The following is a 15377-nucleotide window of genomic DNA, read 5'->3' as shown; positions in this document are numbered from 1 at the left end:
TTAGACACAAACCAAACGAGCCTCTGGGAAAAAAAAAAAAAATTCTAATCTGACTGCTTCCCCCACTGTCTCTTTCTGACTGATATTAAGTGCACACTCCTCTGTGAAATCCATTCATAACATGCAATATTTTAGGCATGCTGCTGTACATAATCGAGAAGCCCCCCACCCCCCCCACCGGCTTTTTTTTTGCTGATTCGATCCACGTGCGTGTGCGCAATTAGCCTGCAGGCTAAGTGGTTCCGGGACTCGCTTTGATAATGGCGAGGAAGGTGGCCTTTATTGCTTTTTTATTCCGTGTCATCACGATAATTAAACATGTTCAACAAGGCAGGGAAACACGGCAGACTCACTGGTGCAGGGCGAGTCGGGAGAGTCGCCGTCGGCGCGGTAGTAACCGTTCTGACACGGGCACACGCTGGACGCGGCGGACGTGGCCCGGCTGAAGGGTGGACACGGGGTGCAGAAGCCGTCTCCCTGCTTCGACTTGAAGGAGCCAGGTGTGCATGCTGGGAAGGAAAGGAAGCAGAAGGAGAAAAGGGTCACTCAAGGCAGCGAGGCGACATGTTTTGCCTTTCTGTGTGATTTTTTACGACGTGTGTGTCTTAATCCGGGATTTGTTTTATCCTGGATTAAGACACGGTCAGCGGTAAAAAAAAAAAAGGTTAAGCAAAGCTGTAACTATTGCAGACATATACAACACATTTAACATACTAAAAATACGGTATACTAGACACATATATGTGGTTATATATCTTGAATCAAGTCTGTAAAGCATATTGGGTAGACTAAGGACACTCTGGACATATTGGACATATTCTGGTTGTACTGGACACTTGGACATATTGGATGGACCTGAATTTAGGAAAAAATCTGGACATATATAATTGGACTATATTCCGATATTCTTTGGACATCCTAGACGTATTGGACATATTTCAGAGACCATATATCAGATACACTTTGAACACACTGGACACACTTTCCAAATCCGATCTACAAACCTATTTTCTGCTGTGATCTGATATGACGCTGACTAGCCACCCCTCCCTCCTTCCTACTTTGCAATCAGGTATCTCAGATAGGATCATAATTTCTGCCTCGATCGATTGCTAAGGCAGAGAGAAAAATAATGGCACCCCAATAGCATTGCCTTGCCTTTGGTTAAAACACTGAGATTGTATCAGCATGGCATCAGCACCGTAGCAGAATAATTATCTGGTGCCCAGATGTGGCATTTGATGGAATCTAGTGATGTGTTTCGAAAAGATGAAATGCTGAACGACACGTGCTGATTTGCCGTCAACGGCATCGGTGTGCCGCACCCTCCTCCTCCGTCCCGTTCTGAACAGAATCGATGTGGAAATGGCTGGAAGAGCGGAGAGTCACATTGGAATGCCGTCTGACTGCGTTATTGCTCTACACACTGCGGAGGCTGAATTACACCTCAGCTACCGGGCCTGCTTCGGTATTCCACCCATGATATATATTAGTTCCTGACTGAAGGAGAGAGTGTGAGGATAATAAGAAAGTGGAAAATCCGAGCGAGTGGCCCTTAACAGGCGCGGCGCTCTGCATTCAGATAGGTATAGGGTGAAATAGACAAGATGAGAGGACGGAGAGAGAAAGAGAGAAAGGGGAGGGTGGGGGTAGGGGGAAAAATAATAGCCAGAAAAAGAGACATATGGGGGGGGAGGTTTTGGGGGGGAGATGGACAGAAGGAGACATTGTGAAAGAGAAAGTAATGAGAAGGACGAAAGAAAAAGACAGAGAGAGAAAGAGAGAGAACCAGAAGGGGAGAGGTACAGGAAAAGATCTGGTACAAGAGAAAGCTAAAGTAAGACAGTGAAGGAGAGAACAATGGGGAAGATATTTAGAAAGATGGCTGTGGTGAAAGAAAGACAGTTAGTAGTAAAGACATGGCAGAAGAAAGAGAGAAACAGTGAGTGAGAGAATGAGAGAGAAAGAGTTAGTTGGCGAGAGGCTTTGATATAACATTAAAAGAGGGAGGAAGAGATAGAGAGGATAAGAGACATGCATATAGCATTGAAAGAGATTGAAAGTGACCATGTTAAATAAAGAAAGAGAAAGGCTTAAGCAAATGAGAGAGAGAGAGAGAGACTGGCAAAAAAGCAGGATGGACAGACAGATACAAAGGAAAAGACAGCGATAGTGACAGAATGCTCAGGCGGACAGATAAATGCTAACGGAGTTGTCTGAGGTACGTGTTAGCTGTGTCCAGCCAGAGTGGTGATGGAGGACATTACACCCCCACCTCTATCCCCCACTCTCTATCTCGCTGCACAAATAACCCACCCCCCACACCAACCACGCTTCCCAGCTCTTGGCCGAGTGGTGGTCTGGTGGTGCGCTACGACCCCTCAGGGAATCATCTATCAGTCTTTTAAGATTTGCCCTTAACCTTGGGCGACCATATGGAAACGAATGAAGCTCATCTGAACTCTGAACTCTGAAAACTGCATCTGCAGGTTTCTTCTTTATTAGCCCAGTCTGTCTCGACTTTCACCCCCGCTCCTCAACAACACCCCTCCCCATTTGGCCCTCTCTTTGACTGTCTTTTATTTGTTTATTCCTTTAAGATCCTCTACTATCTCCTTCTTACTCGCTCGGTCTCACCCAGCCTTCCCCCCCATCTCTTTTTTTTCGGCAGCACCATCCGTCTCCGCTCTATCGCTCTGTTAGGACCTTGTCAGATCTGTCAGGAGCGGCTCTTGCTGGAAGCTTTGTTCTCTGACGCTGCTGCAGTCCTCCACCCGTTACTGATCGGCTTTTCTCTCCCTCTGTTCAGAGTGCTGCAGCTCGGAGGAGACACGGGAGTGTGCACACACCAGCTGGAGCCAATCCCTCACATTCTTCTGAACATAAAGAGCTTCTACAAATCCGCCTGTCCGTTTAATTCGTAGTGAAACTCTAATTCTAATTCGCACAGAAAGCCCTTCTCTTGAATTCTGTGAGCTTCTGTGAGCCAACAACTTCACCGTCCAATTAGTTCTTCCATGTTTAATCCTTTTAAGCCATTCAGGAACCTGATAATTCACTGTATCTCTGGTGAGAAAAGAGCTAAAGGCCCCTTTTTGACCTCAAAATCATCACGAATGGCGTTAAAAGAAAATAAAACCTACCATACAACTATGGCATCAACTGTACACCTTCCAACCTGCGCCATGTGCCAGCAAAATTCTCAAAACATGCTTCTAGGAAAGGTCTGATAAACCTCACTTACCCTGACACTGTGTGTCTTTCTTGGCTGGCTCAAAGCCTGGCATGCAGGTGCAGGATCCCACGGGAACCATCCACTCGCCGTCTCCGTTGCAGTAGAGTTTGAGAGGGACTGACACCTCAGCAGCGTTAGGGACGCACGCGCCGGTGGCGATGACCAGCGACGTGGCCTCCGCACCCGTCGCTGTTTCAGGGAAAACTGCGAAGCTGGCGATGGTAGTGGAGCACTTCTTGAAGAAGACTCGAGCGGAGATGAGAGACATGCATGCACCCAAGTCTTGAAAGGCCAGGTAGAAACCGGCTTTGGAGAGGGGGCCGAAGCTCCGCAGTTTGGTGTTGACGATCCCAGACTCAAGCAGAGAAAAGCTTTCATCAGGGGCGATGGTGTCCACCTGGGGGCAAAGGGTTCAGACGATCAAGAAGTGACCAAGTCAGACATACTGTACATCTTAGTAGAACCGCCACACAAGGAAGAAACAGAAACACTTGGAACAACAAACAAACTCTTTCTATGATTGAGGTATAGGTATGTTCTAATGTGTAGGTTTTGACACTACTTTATATACACAATATATACATATTTTAGGTTCCCACACACAATTCCAGCCCTTTCTGACCTTCACATAAGGATTCTCCCGCCACGGTGGGCTGTTTGCCGTTGCCGTGTCTCCATCAGACTCGTAATAAAACAGGTTGAAAGTCTCTTTGCAAGATCCGGGGATGTTGGGAATGCTAGCGCAATCCCGCACCGAGAACTTGAGCTCCACGTAGACACGCAGCACACCTCGGCGTGGAATGAAGTCCGTCCGAAGCCAGTTGTTCTGGTTGGGCTCCAGGACATTACACACCTGGTATGTCCGAATAGGGTTCATGGAGTCGTCGTAGCCGCTGACCTCCTCCCACTGCGAGGAAAGAGTGAGAGAACAAAAATGTGTTTTAGGAGAGCTGTGAAGAGAAAAAGGGTATTTAAGGGTTTACTGGTCATTTATTTGGCAAGCGCAGACAAGATCCTTTGATTTGTCTCTCATCATCCTTAAGCAGATCTACAGGTTGCATTCTTTCGAGCTCCGAACTGGACGTAATGCTCTCCAAAACGCCCGAGTGCATTCTCGTTGAGCAATCTGGGTAAATGTAATCCGTTTTCCAAGGTGACATTTGGGTCGGGGAACTTCACGCTACACAATTAAGAAGCGGCGCGGCGAGGGGGAAAGCATGTGTTTATCTCGGGGCGAGCGGGAGCGCATTACTTATAATGATGTATGGGTTTCGACACGCCAGACAACGAGCGGCAGCCAGCAGAAAGGACCGGACCGCTTAAGATTGTTGCCATGGCAACCCGTCGTTTCCATTGACTGACTCTGCATGCAGAGTCCAAAGACAAATTGTACTACGGGAGCTGTGTGAAAAGGGGGTGGAGGGGGGGTTCGGTTGGTTTGAGAGAGGTTTGTCAAGCCTAAGGTCAGGGGATATGACAGTTAACTCCCTTACTGGTCATAATGCCATGTGTTTCACATGTAGGGGGATTTTTTTAATAAATGCAAACAGTGCCTTAGGGAGAAATATTTTTATCCATGGAACCTGTTTTTTTTTGTGTGCAAACATGAACGTGTAGGTAGGCAAAAACATACAGACTGTATACTTGTACTCACCCCGCTTTCCGGATAGGTGGTCCATGCTAGCTCGGTGGTGGCCCACTTGCTGTCCATGAGTGTCTCTGTAAGCCGAAGATAATCAGTAAACAAATATATCCGAACATAATGAAACAAACGTTGCATGCATCCAGGCCCGTGTCCCTTTCCAAACCCCGAGCTCATCACGGATTAGCATTCTCTCTCCCTCTGCATTATCTGCTGCATGCCTAATCACTATATTTGTGCCAGCATATAGATAACGCTGCCTTCGTTTATCTATCCTCAACAGCAAAAGCCTCTGGCTCAGATGGAATAAGGCCCTGTTGCTTTGCCCGTACGGAGGCACGCGGCAACCCCCCCGGGGCGTTTACTGTCCTCTAAATATACTCCAATCAGTGGAGCAAAACTAGCCAGCGTACGGCTAGCGCTCATGCTAATGTTTTATTCACTTTGTTGAGGCGCCGCTCGATGAGGCTGAGCGCTCGCTTCAAATTAGCGCCGCTCTCGCATCTCCGAGCTGCTGCATGAAATATTCAGAGCAGAACGTCAACTTAGCCGATTAGGTCTCCGGAAAATACAGTTCAGGCGGTGTAGGAACACATACACACATACGCGCTTGTGTGTGCACGTACAAACACAGCACACGCACAAACATTCTCACACTGTTTATGCATATTGTAGTGCCCCTTTTCATCGGTGTGTAAATTACAGGGTGGAACAGGGTGGGTTTAAGAGCGTCTTCATTGGGTGAAATATTCATCTAATTAGAATTAAAGGGAAGTGGCTCTGAAGCTTTGATCAATTCCTCATGACCACGCTCCCCTCTTTACTTGAGCCGCTTTGAAATTGCGCCTTCGCTTGCACTCGAGTGAAGAATACCGCTGTCGCGGGCTTTTCCGTCAGGCTTCTTGTGGACACTCCTGAGAATTACTCTAGAGATTTTCTCCAAGCCCAGTATATGGAACGGGGGGAAGCGTACAGTCCTGGGGATTCATTTAGAGCCATATCGCTTTAGGAGCAGCGCAGTGCTGAATGACACAACCCGTATCTCATATCGTGTCGTAAATGGAAAAAACACTCAACATCATTAAAGCCTAGATATGTATGTATGTATATACACGGGACTGGATAAGAGTGTTTGAGCATGTAATTACCTGAGAATTACACTCTATCTCACCTTACTATTTAGCAGTGAATTAAGTTTACAAGGTTCAAATCACACAGGTGCTGTTTTGTCCTCGTCAAATCAAAGAAATGCAGGAAATTACATTTTATGTATATTCTGTATATATATTTCCGATATTTCTATTTAATATTTATAATATCAGAAATAGAAGAAAGTCTGGGGTAAAGTGCAGACCACGCCGACACATTCTGAACATGATGTATGTATTTAGAACAGTTGTAGCAAAAACACATTTATTCTTGCTGTGTACATGGAAAATCAATAGTAATAGTATTTATAAAAGTAAAAATATTAATGATATAGCAAAAGCATGAATATATATTAGCTAGAGCTTAAAGTTATATATTAGTTAGAACTAGACGTTATGTATTAGGAGTGCTGGAAATGATAAATTAGATAGAGCTGGACGTTATGTATTAGCTATTTAGCTACAGTATATGTTATAATTTAGCTAGAGCTGTAAATTATATATTAACTAGGGCTGTACGTTATATATTCCTAAAGCTGTAAGTTATATATTAGCTAGATCTTTAAGTTATATATTAGCTAGAGTTTGTGGTTATATATTAGCTAAGTTATATATTAGCTAGAGCTATACTAGGTTATATTTTAGCTATAGAGCTCAAAGTAATATATTAGTTAGAGCTGTAAATTTTAAATTAGCTAAAGCTCTTGGTTATATATTAGTTAGAGCTCTAAGTTATATATTAGCTAGAGCTGTAAGTTATATACACTATAAGCTAGAGCTTGAGATATGATAGTCTAGTGTCATATCTCAAGCTCTAGCTAATACTGTATATAACTTACAGCTCTAGCTAATATATAATTTACATAATTTATATATAACTTAAAAATGTATAAGCATTATAATTGCTTGTGGTTATATATTAGCTAAGTTATATATTAGCTACAGCTTGTGGTTATATATTAGCTAGAGCTGTAAGTTATATATTAGCTAGAGCTCGAGATGTAACACTAGACCAATAAATGCTTGTGGTTATATATTAGCTAAGTTATATTTTAGCTAGAGCTCCAGATATGACACTAGACTGATAAATGTGTTAAAAAGGAAACTGAAAAACTGTTTGATTAAAGCTAGCTAAAGCTAGCCTCTAATCCCAGCAATATCTAGACAAACACAACAAGGGAAAGGCGGCAAATAAAGACTGAAGACTAGAATTTTTTTAATGACTTAAAAAAACACATCAGACGTCCTGAATTTGATACATTTTCTGCTGTAGACCTTTTGCATTGCCGTGTTTTAATAAACATGTACAGGGTCAGTAATATAGATTGGCATGTTTTTTTTTGTTCATTACAATGCAATCAATAATATGAATTTTATTTGTTTTGAACCAACTATACAAACATGACTGAGAAAAAAATTAGACCATGGATGGTTACAAGATTTAAGGCTGTTTCTGTGACCAATAATAATTATATGAGCATTTGGTGAGTTCGACATTTTTAAGACATCGTTCCGATACTTCGGGTAGAAAAGAAAAGTTTTAAAAGTAATTATAACTTTGGTTCTGCCTGACATAAACCCAAATCGACACACACCAGCAGGACTTCTGTATAAGCAGCTGTTTACTGATCCTGTGTTGCAGTACAGCTTAAATTATAAGGGTTCATTCTGTTACGTATTTTACTCCAAAAACAAACAAACAAAAAAACATCTTGCACAAAAAACCTGAAACGTAAATAGTCTTTAAAAATTGTAATAACTGAAAAATAATTTAAAAAATGTGTCAAAACGGAAACCGAAATCCTGTTTGATTGAAGCTGGCTAAAGATAATTTTCTAATAGTTTAATCTAGTTTCTAACTCAAGCAATATCTAAACAAACACAACAAGGGCAAGCAGCACATAGACTAGAGTCTAGAGACACCTCCTCATTCTGATTGGCTGGATATTGGGGTCTTACATCACTCGTACAACTGTGGAGACAATCTACAGGACGTGTTTATATAACTGTACTTAATGCGAAAAAAAAAAAAAATCTCACTTTATTTCATCAGGAAATAAAACGTTACATGACGTGACCACCAGCCACCTGGTAATATATAACTGTATATCTAATTTGACAAATTAAACTGAACCGATGCTGAAAACTCCTCCCATAAATGTCCATTAAATGCGTCCTTTTTTGTCTTTAATGTTAAAGTAACTACAGAACACATGTGTTCCTAACGAGCATTACAGGCTAAACCAAGTTGCGCCATGAGGACTTAAGACACCTCCATGCATGATATCTGTACAGAATGTTATTTTCAGACGGCCCCTTGACTTGGACGCTTCTGACAGATGGGCCGAGTCGACTCGGGGGACCGAGCGAAGCCGTTTCACACTTTCTCTCCTGTCACAGTGGAAACGGTGCCCACTTGACCTCCATGGGATGTATAACTAATGTGCTCTGTTAGAAAACTAGTGTGACAGCCTGGCCTCTGAGTATCTTCTTCTCTCTCTTTCACACACACACACACACACACACACACACACATACGAACGCTCAGCATCGATTGAGCTCTGCCCGCTGACACCGAAACTGATGAGGAATCGAGCCAGCACGAGCCTGAGGTGAGACGAGCGAGAAGGCGCCAACGATCGAGACGCAGCCACTGTGTGTTTGTGTGTTCGTTCTCATTACAAATTATACGCCGCACCTCAAGACAGGAAGGGGTGCCACAGGGAAGGCGTGTGACTTTTTTTTTTTCTTTACGCCCTCTCTAAAAAGGCACCATGGAGCGAGGATGCACACCTTCTCCTGTGCCTTCTGTGTGTGTGTGTGTGTGTCTGTGTTTCACACCATCAGACGTGTCACTCCATCCAAGCCGAACTGCTCTTCTTTCTCCTTCCGACCGATCAGACGCCCACGGCGGCGCTACATCCTGACCTGAAAAGGTGTGCCGTCCTGCTCCTGGCACGAGACTTGACCTGTTAGTCGTGCATGCAACATGTACACGGCATTGTGTGTGAACACTGTACATACACCCATGCATTGTGTGTGTGTGTGTGTGTGTGAGGTGCAAATGGGTCTGGTCTGGGTATGGAACAAAGCCAAGGCATTGAACACCCCAAAAAACATGTAATCACTGCATTGCACAGAGATCCTATTGTGCTACAGTGAGAGGGAACCAAAAGTGTGTAAACACACACACACACACCGACGGGACCCCCGTTTTCCCTAAAGCCCACACCTTGGGGATGTTTTTGGGCATTTCAGCAAAGCTGGGGTGAATTTATTTTCCCCTTATGAAAGTCATCATTCCTGCACACACACACACACACACACTGAGGTTCGTCTCGTGCTCTGCCTTCATAAGGACATTCCGATACAAGCTGCGGATGTAAAAAGCTGACTTTCTTGTAAAAAAACAAACAAACAAACAAACACACATACAAAAAAATTAGAAAAAGAGGCACTTTTCTCTTTTCTAAAAAAAAAAAAAGGAACAAAGGGACTTACCTTCAACAGCAGACACCACAGGCAGCAAAAGGCTGCACAAAACCAGCAAATAATCCATCATGAAGCTTCCAACATGAAGCACAATTCAGACTAAACCATCACCAGCGCAGGAACAAAAGAAACACAGACAAATCAAATCAAAACACAACCGCAGTTTGACTGGAGGATCAGCTGGGACTGACTGACACATCCATCTCCGCGCTACATCCCAGATCCCTCCCGCTGTCTCAAGCCCAGTATTCCGCAAAGCATCCCATCCCTCTGTCTCCCTCTGTCTCTCTCTCTCTCTCTGTCTCTCTGTGTCTCTCTCCCCCTCTCTGTCTCTCTCTCCCCGCGCGCGCGCACACAGCTGTTACAATGTAGCGCCTCGCCGCTGCTACGTGTTCGGCATCCTCGCGATCAAAGGAGCTGTTGCTTCTCTGCGGACGGTCCAGGGGGCGGGGCTAAACCCGTGCGCGAGCCACCAATCAGCTGAAAGCGCGGGAGAGATGGAGGGGGGGGGGAGGCTGATAAAAAGGAGGAGACTTTAGCTCCGCCCACACGCCCACCTTTACCTGCTATTTAAATATCAACATTATAGACTGCGTATCTGTCTCTCTCTCTCTCTCCTCAATGTCATGTCAATCATTTTTTCTCTTTCATGTGTCAGGATGGTAATTTTCTTTCTCCATTTAAAGTTTTCCATGTTAAAGTTTGGCGACAGAATATTTTCTTTGTCGCGTACAACAGTGGCGTTGTAACACGTGAAGGGAGGGTTCACCGAAGGGAGCTACTGTACACAAGACGACCAGAAGGAAGACATAAGGTCCTTAGCTCCACCCACACTCCCACCTTTACCTGCAATTTAAACACCAACATTATAGACTACGTATCTCTCTCTCTCTCTCTCTCTTTGTCTCCTCAATGTCATGTCAATTATTTTTCACTTTCACATATAAGCATGGTAATTTCTTTCATGTTTCATGTAAAGTTTTGCGACAGAACATTTTCTTTGTCGTATACAACAGTAGTGTTATAACACATGAAAAGTCGTTAGCTCCGCCCAACTCGACCTCTTAAGTAACTAAACCAGTCGATGGAACAAAAAAGAACTGTGTGGATGGAGCACTCATGTATGTTGTCATGGTTAACAGACAGAATATTTTCTTTCTTTTAGGGTCACTGGCAGTCGTATAAGCATTTCACTACATTTCGTACTGTGTATGACTGTATATGTGACAAATAAAATCTGAATTTGAATTTGTCTTATATGACAGAAACATTATAACACATAAAAGCACCAAAGTTACACAAGACGTAGCTACACGAGGCAAATAGAACGAAGACATAAAGTCCTTAGCTCCGCCCACACTCCCACCTTTACCTGCAGTTTAAATATCAACATCATGCACTATATATTTGTATCTCTCTCTCTCTCTCTCTCTCTCTCTTTATCCTCCATGTCATGTCAATCATTTTTCCCTTTCATATGTCAGGATGGTCATTTTTTGTCATGTTAATGTTTTGCTAACAAAATATTTTCGTTGTCGTATACATCAGTAATGTTATAACATGTGAAAGGAACACTACAGGAAGCAAATAGAACAAAGACATAAAGTCGTTCGCCCCGCCCACACTCCCACCTTTACCTGCGATTTACATGCCAGCATTATAGACTACGTATTTGTATACCACCACCCCCCCCCTCCTCATTGCCAGGTCAATCATTTTTTCCGTTACATTTGCCAGGATGAAGCACTTGTGTGTATTATCATGTTAAAGTTTTGTGACAGAATATTTTCTGTCCTATACAAGACAGTAATGTTATAACACATGAAAGGTACACAGAAGGTGAATGACATAGCTACATGAGGTGATTAAAATAGCAACATTATGGACGATACAAGAACTTTTATTATGGTGAAGTTTTGCGGGAAAATAATTTCTTAGTCGTATATTCCAAAACATTTTAACACATGAAAGCAGTTACTCAAGATGAGTAAGTAATAATGTCCATTTTGTCCAACTCTAAGTGCAACAGCCAATAGCCTACAAGTCTACGTTTTGGATTTTGTTTTACCAAAAAGAGCAGGTTTATAGACTAAAATGACCCTCAACCTCAAAAGCTGCTTGTTTCCTAGACCTCCTGGATTCATCTAATGAGCTAACCTTAACACCTTAACCTTACCTCATGGGTGTATCTCAAACCCCTCAACCTTCCACCTCACCTTTTTTTCTTTGCTCTTCGTTCCTTCAAACCTCACTCGCTGAACCTCAAACCATATCTTGTGGTTCCTCACAGAATGTTGACCCTCTTAACCAAAATAGACGTATCATAAATCTCTCAACTTTTCAACTCTCACCAAAAAAACGCCTCAACCTCAGTTTGCGCCCTAATCCTTGAGCATCTTTTTGGCTGAAATCTCTCAACCTCACCTGGTAAGTCCGTCCCAAATTCCTCAATTTCATTTCTTGGATATGTCCCAAAATCTCTTAATGTCAACTAAGACAACATGGTTAATGTCTCAAACCTCTTAACCTAAGCTACGTTTTCCATACAAGTTTGCATACCAAACGCCTCATCATTAACTACTGACCAAACCCTCAGTACCTTAGCTCAACCACAACCAGGATCACGTCCTAAATCCACCAGGCTCACCCAAACCTCTAAACAGTCTCCAAGCCTTAAACCACTCACTTTGCACCTCGCTCTTTAAAAGTTAGCGAAAGTTTGTTTACTAAATCCCTTGACCCTCAAAACAAATCCCTGAAACTCATACCTTAGAGGTAAACCCTACTGACACTGAACATACGCAAAATTAATCTTTAATGATCCAAATGATGATCCATAACTCTTTTTATTACTTTTTGCTGACTGTTATAAAACCCCTTGCTGGATTTTGGTCACACAGCGCCCCCTGTTGTCTGTCCTCTCCATATGCTCTGGAAAATCCAAACGTTAGATCAGTACAAATGCGGATGACCTAACCTGATCTGGGGTTATGTTTAATCATTAAAATGACTTCAGTGTAACTTTACTTACTTTCTTATCCAAATCCATGTTTATCCTCTAATCTATTCCAGGTCCACCTACAAACATCTGCTCTGTTAGCAAATATTTAAGAGATTCATTTTGCTCCTGCTTGTGCTCCATCTGTGCCTGAGAGACTGCAATAACATTCTAACATTTTGGAAAGTTGCTGTTTTCTTTGCTTGATTTTTCTTTTTCTCCACCTGATTTCTTGTAAATCTCATCATTTTGCTTCATTAGTTGTGAAACTGTTTGTTGAACGAATCCGAACTTCATTTTGTAATCACCGCCTCGCTTCAGTGCAGCGGTCCCATTTAATTGGGCTTAATGGGACATCGCCAAACACGGCGTAACAAATCGCATGCTAATGCGCTGAGTATATATATACAGTGAGAGCATAAATATTTACCCCCTTCAAAATGTCAAACAACCTCAATAGACAGAAAATGTGCCTGACGGCATAGAAGTAGAGTTTGTTAGAAATAAAATCTGAACATCGTGATAGTTAGATATCAACTCAAGCTCTGAACATCCCACAGAGCAGTATTATTAAAAAATGGAAAGAATGTCAAACAACCATGATTCTGCCTAGAGGAGGCAGCACCAAAATTCAGAGGACAGCTATTCAGGGAAGCAACATGAGGCCGAGAGTAAGTGTAAAGGCACTGCAGAGAAATCTCCAGCTCAGATAGGAGTGTGTCCTGCACACGATCTACAGTACAAACCTGTGCTTTTTCAAGAGGAGAAAGCCATTGTTAAAAAAAAAAAAAAAAAAAAGGATCGTTCAGGGACTCATGTGGAAACATGTGGAAAAATGTTCTGGGGGTGCACTGAGAGCCAAATCCACCTTCCTGGCCTTGGCAGAAAGCGGTATCTTTGGCAGAAAACCAACATCCTGAGAACACCTTTCCCACAGCGAAGCACGGTTACGGTAGCACCGTGGTGTAGAGATGATTTTTTTATGAGGTCATGGTTTTACAGGTCAGAGTCCAGGACAAGATTGAGGAAGTAAAAAAAGAAGAGCCTGTTCGTGTCTGTGAGATGAGTGCGGAGGTTCAACCAAGACTGGTATGGATAAAAAAAACAACCATACAACAAAACAAAAATAAAAATAATTCTTGGGAGACCAATAAATGGCTGTGGAATAAAAGGAATAAAGCACAATTATTGTGAGAAAATTATGTTTCATTGCTGTACTTCATTATATCTAATTTATATTATATTTTATTATACATACAGATATTCAGTATATTTCTATAATATAAATAATATTATCATATATATCAATATATAAGATAAAGCAATAAATTATACATTTAATATTAAAATATTTAAAGAAGTCGAAATATTTATATATATATATATATATATATATATATATATATATATTTTTTTTTTAAATATCATATTAAAACCAAGTATATAGCTGTATGTGTGTAATAAGCTTTAAGGTAACATTAGATGACTAATGTTAGTGGAACTATATTAAATGGAAGAGTAACACAAAGAGAATTCACAGCATGTGTCAGGACAGCGTCTCGGTCCAGAACAGTCCCTGCCGCTCGAGACATTCTTGTTCTCCTTCGAGCGGCAGTGTAATTACATACGCTTTCTGTCTAGATCTAAGATTTTCCACGGATTCAAAGCCGCATCGATTTTCTTCTTTTAATAACGCATTGATCTCAGAGCAAACAAATCCGCAACCACACTGATGAAATCAACAACAAAAGGACTGTATACAACATTTCTACAGCAAGACTGTAAAAGGAAGCGGAAAAAAAACAAAAAACGATTTGATTATGCAAGAGCACAAAAAGCTTTACACATGCAACAAACGCGAGGGCTCAAGTCTGGCCTTCTCTCACATCTGTTCTCACCGGCGTGCCTCAACGGGGGCTCGATTTGCTACATATGGACGCAGCCAGGAGCGGGGACAGGCTGGGGGAATACAGAAGCACAAGAGAGCGATGATAGAGATTGCGTGTGTGTGTGTGTGTGCGCGTACTTCAGGGCCACCGTATACTCTAGTGGATAAAGCTTTCAAGACAGAGTTTAAAAATGTGGTTTACCAAGCTCGTATATATGGTGGAGAGCAGCCAGGCGATGAAAACGGCTTTTAGTTTTAGTGCTCGAGCTGACGGGCCAGTGGGTCAGAGGAATTAGAAGAAAGGAAGAATAAAAACATGCTCAGGAAAATTGGTATTTGTAGTCGCTTTAAGTGCTGGAGATTCGAGCTGGGCGATAAATCCCGACGTAGTAAACCTATTTAAGATATTTCAGATATCGTCAGCGGCCGTGACTCACAGGAGCAATCGTGGTCGTTAGATATCAACCCAAGAACATTAAACACTGCCTGTTTAAACAGAGTCCATCATTTTTCACCATTTTCATTGTTTAGTACTTCACCGAAACTGTTAAATAAAGAGTAAAACACTTAGCGGTGTGCTATTTTAAGCAAATAATCAACCACGGGTGATGGTGTGATGCGGCTTGACTCGATGCCAAGCCGAGCTGTTTGTGTTTACAAAGCACTGTTACTGGGACTCCTTCCAAAAATGTTAAATAAGCATCTCCTCACCGAAATCAGTGTGTGTGATAGGATTTCTGCTGGAATGTTGCTCACACCTCATCCACTTGGTCACGGTACAAGGTAAAGACTTTAACCGTCTCCAAAGATATGCAAGTGGAAACGGAATATGATTCGCGCCTCGTGTCTGTGTGTTTGTCCCCGGGTGGGTCCGCCACACAGTCGAACGATAATGGAGGTGATAGAGACGCCGGCGGTCACCTAAAAATGAGGTGCAGGACGACACGGAGAACAACGAGCAAAGAAAAAACACC

The 15377-nt window shown here is 42.6% G+C and overlaps 1 protein-coding gene across 1 annotated transcript in view; it reads right to left on the bottom strand.

Moving 5' to 3' along the window:
* ephb3a (eph receptor B3a) overlaps positions 1-9921 on the bottom strand; it is a 33190-nt gene extending 23269 nt beyond the window's left edge. The window contains exons 1-5 of the mRNA XM_053493409.1: positions 9527-9921; positions 4890-4954; positions 3858-4142; positions 3245-3632; positions 354-509 (exon numbers count right to left, since the gene is read on the bottom strand). Of these exons, the coding sequence (XP_053349384.1) occupies positions 354-509; positions 3245-3632; positions 3858-4142; positions 4890-4954; positions 9527-9587 (955 nt within the window). The 5' untranslated portion in view covers positions 9588-9921. The remainder of the gene's footprint in view (positions 1-353; positions 510-3244; positions 3633-3857; positions 4143-4889; positions 4955-9526) is intronic.
* Between the last annotated feature and the right edge of the window lie 5456 nt (positions 9922-15377).

Source organism: Clarias gariepinus, chromosome 1 (assembly GCF_024256425.1).
Source record: "Clarias gariepinus isolate MV-2021 ecotype Netherlands chromosome 1, CGAR_prim_01v2, whole genome shotgun sequence".
Taxonomy (NCBI): domain Eukaryota; kingdom Metazoa; phylum Chordata; class Actinopteri; order Siluriformes; family Clariidae; genus Clarias; species Clarias gariepinus.
This window is presented reverse-complemented; position numbering and strand designations above follow the sequence as displayed.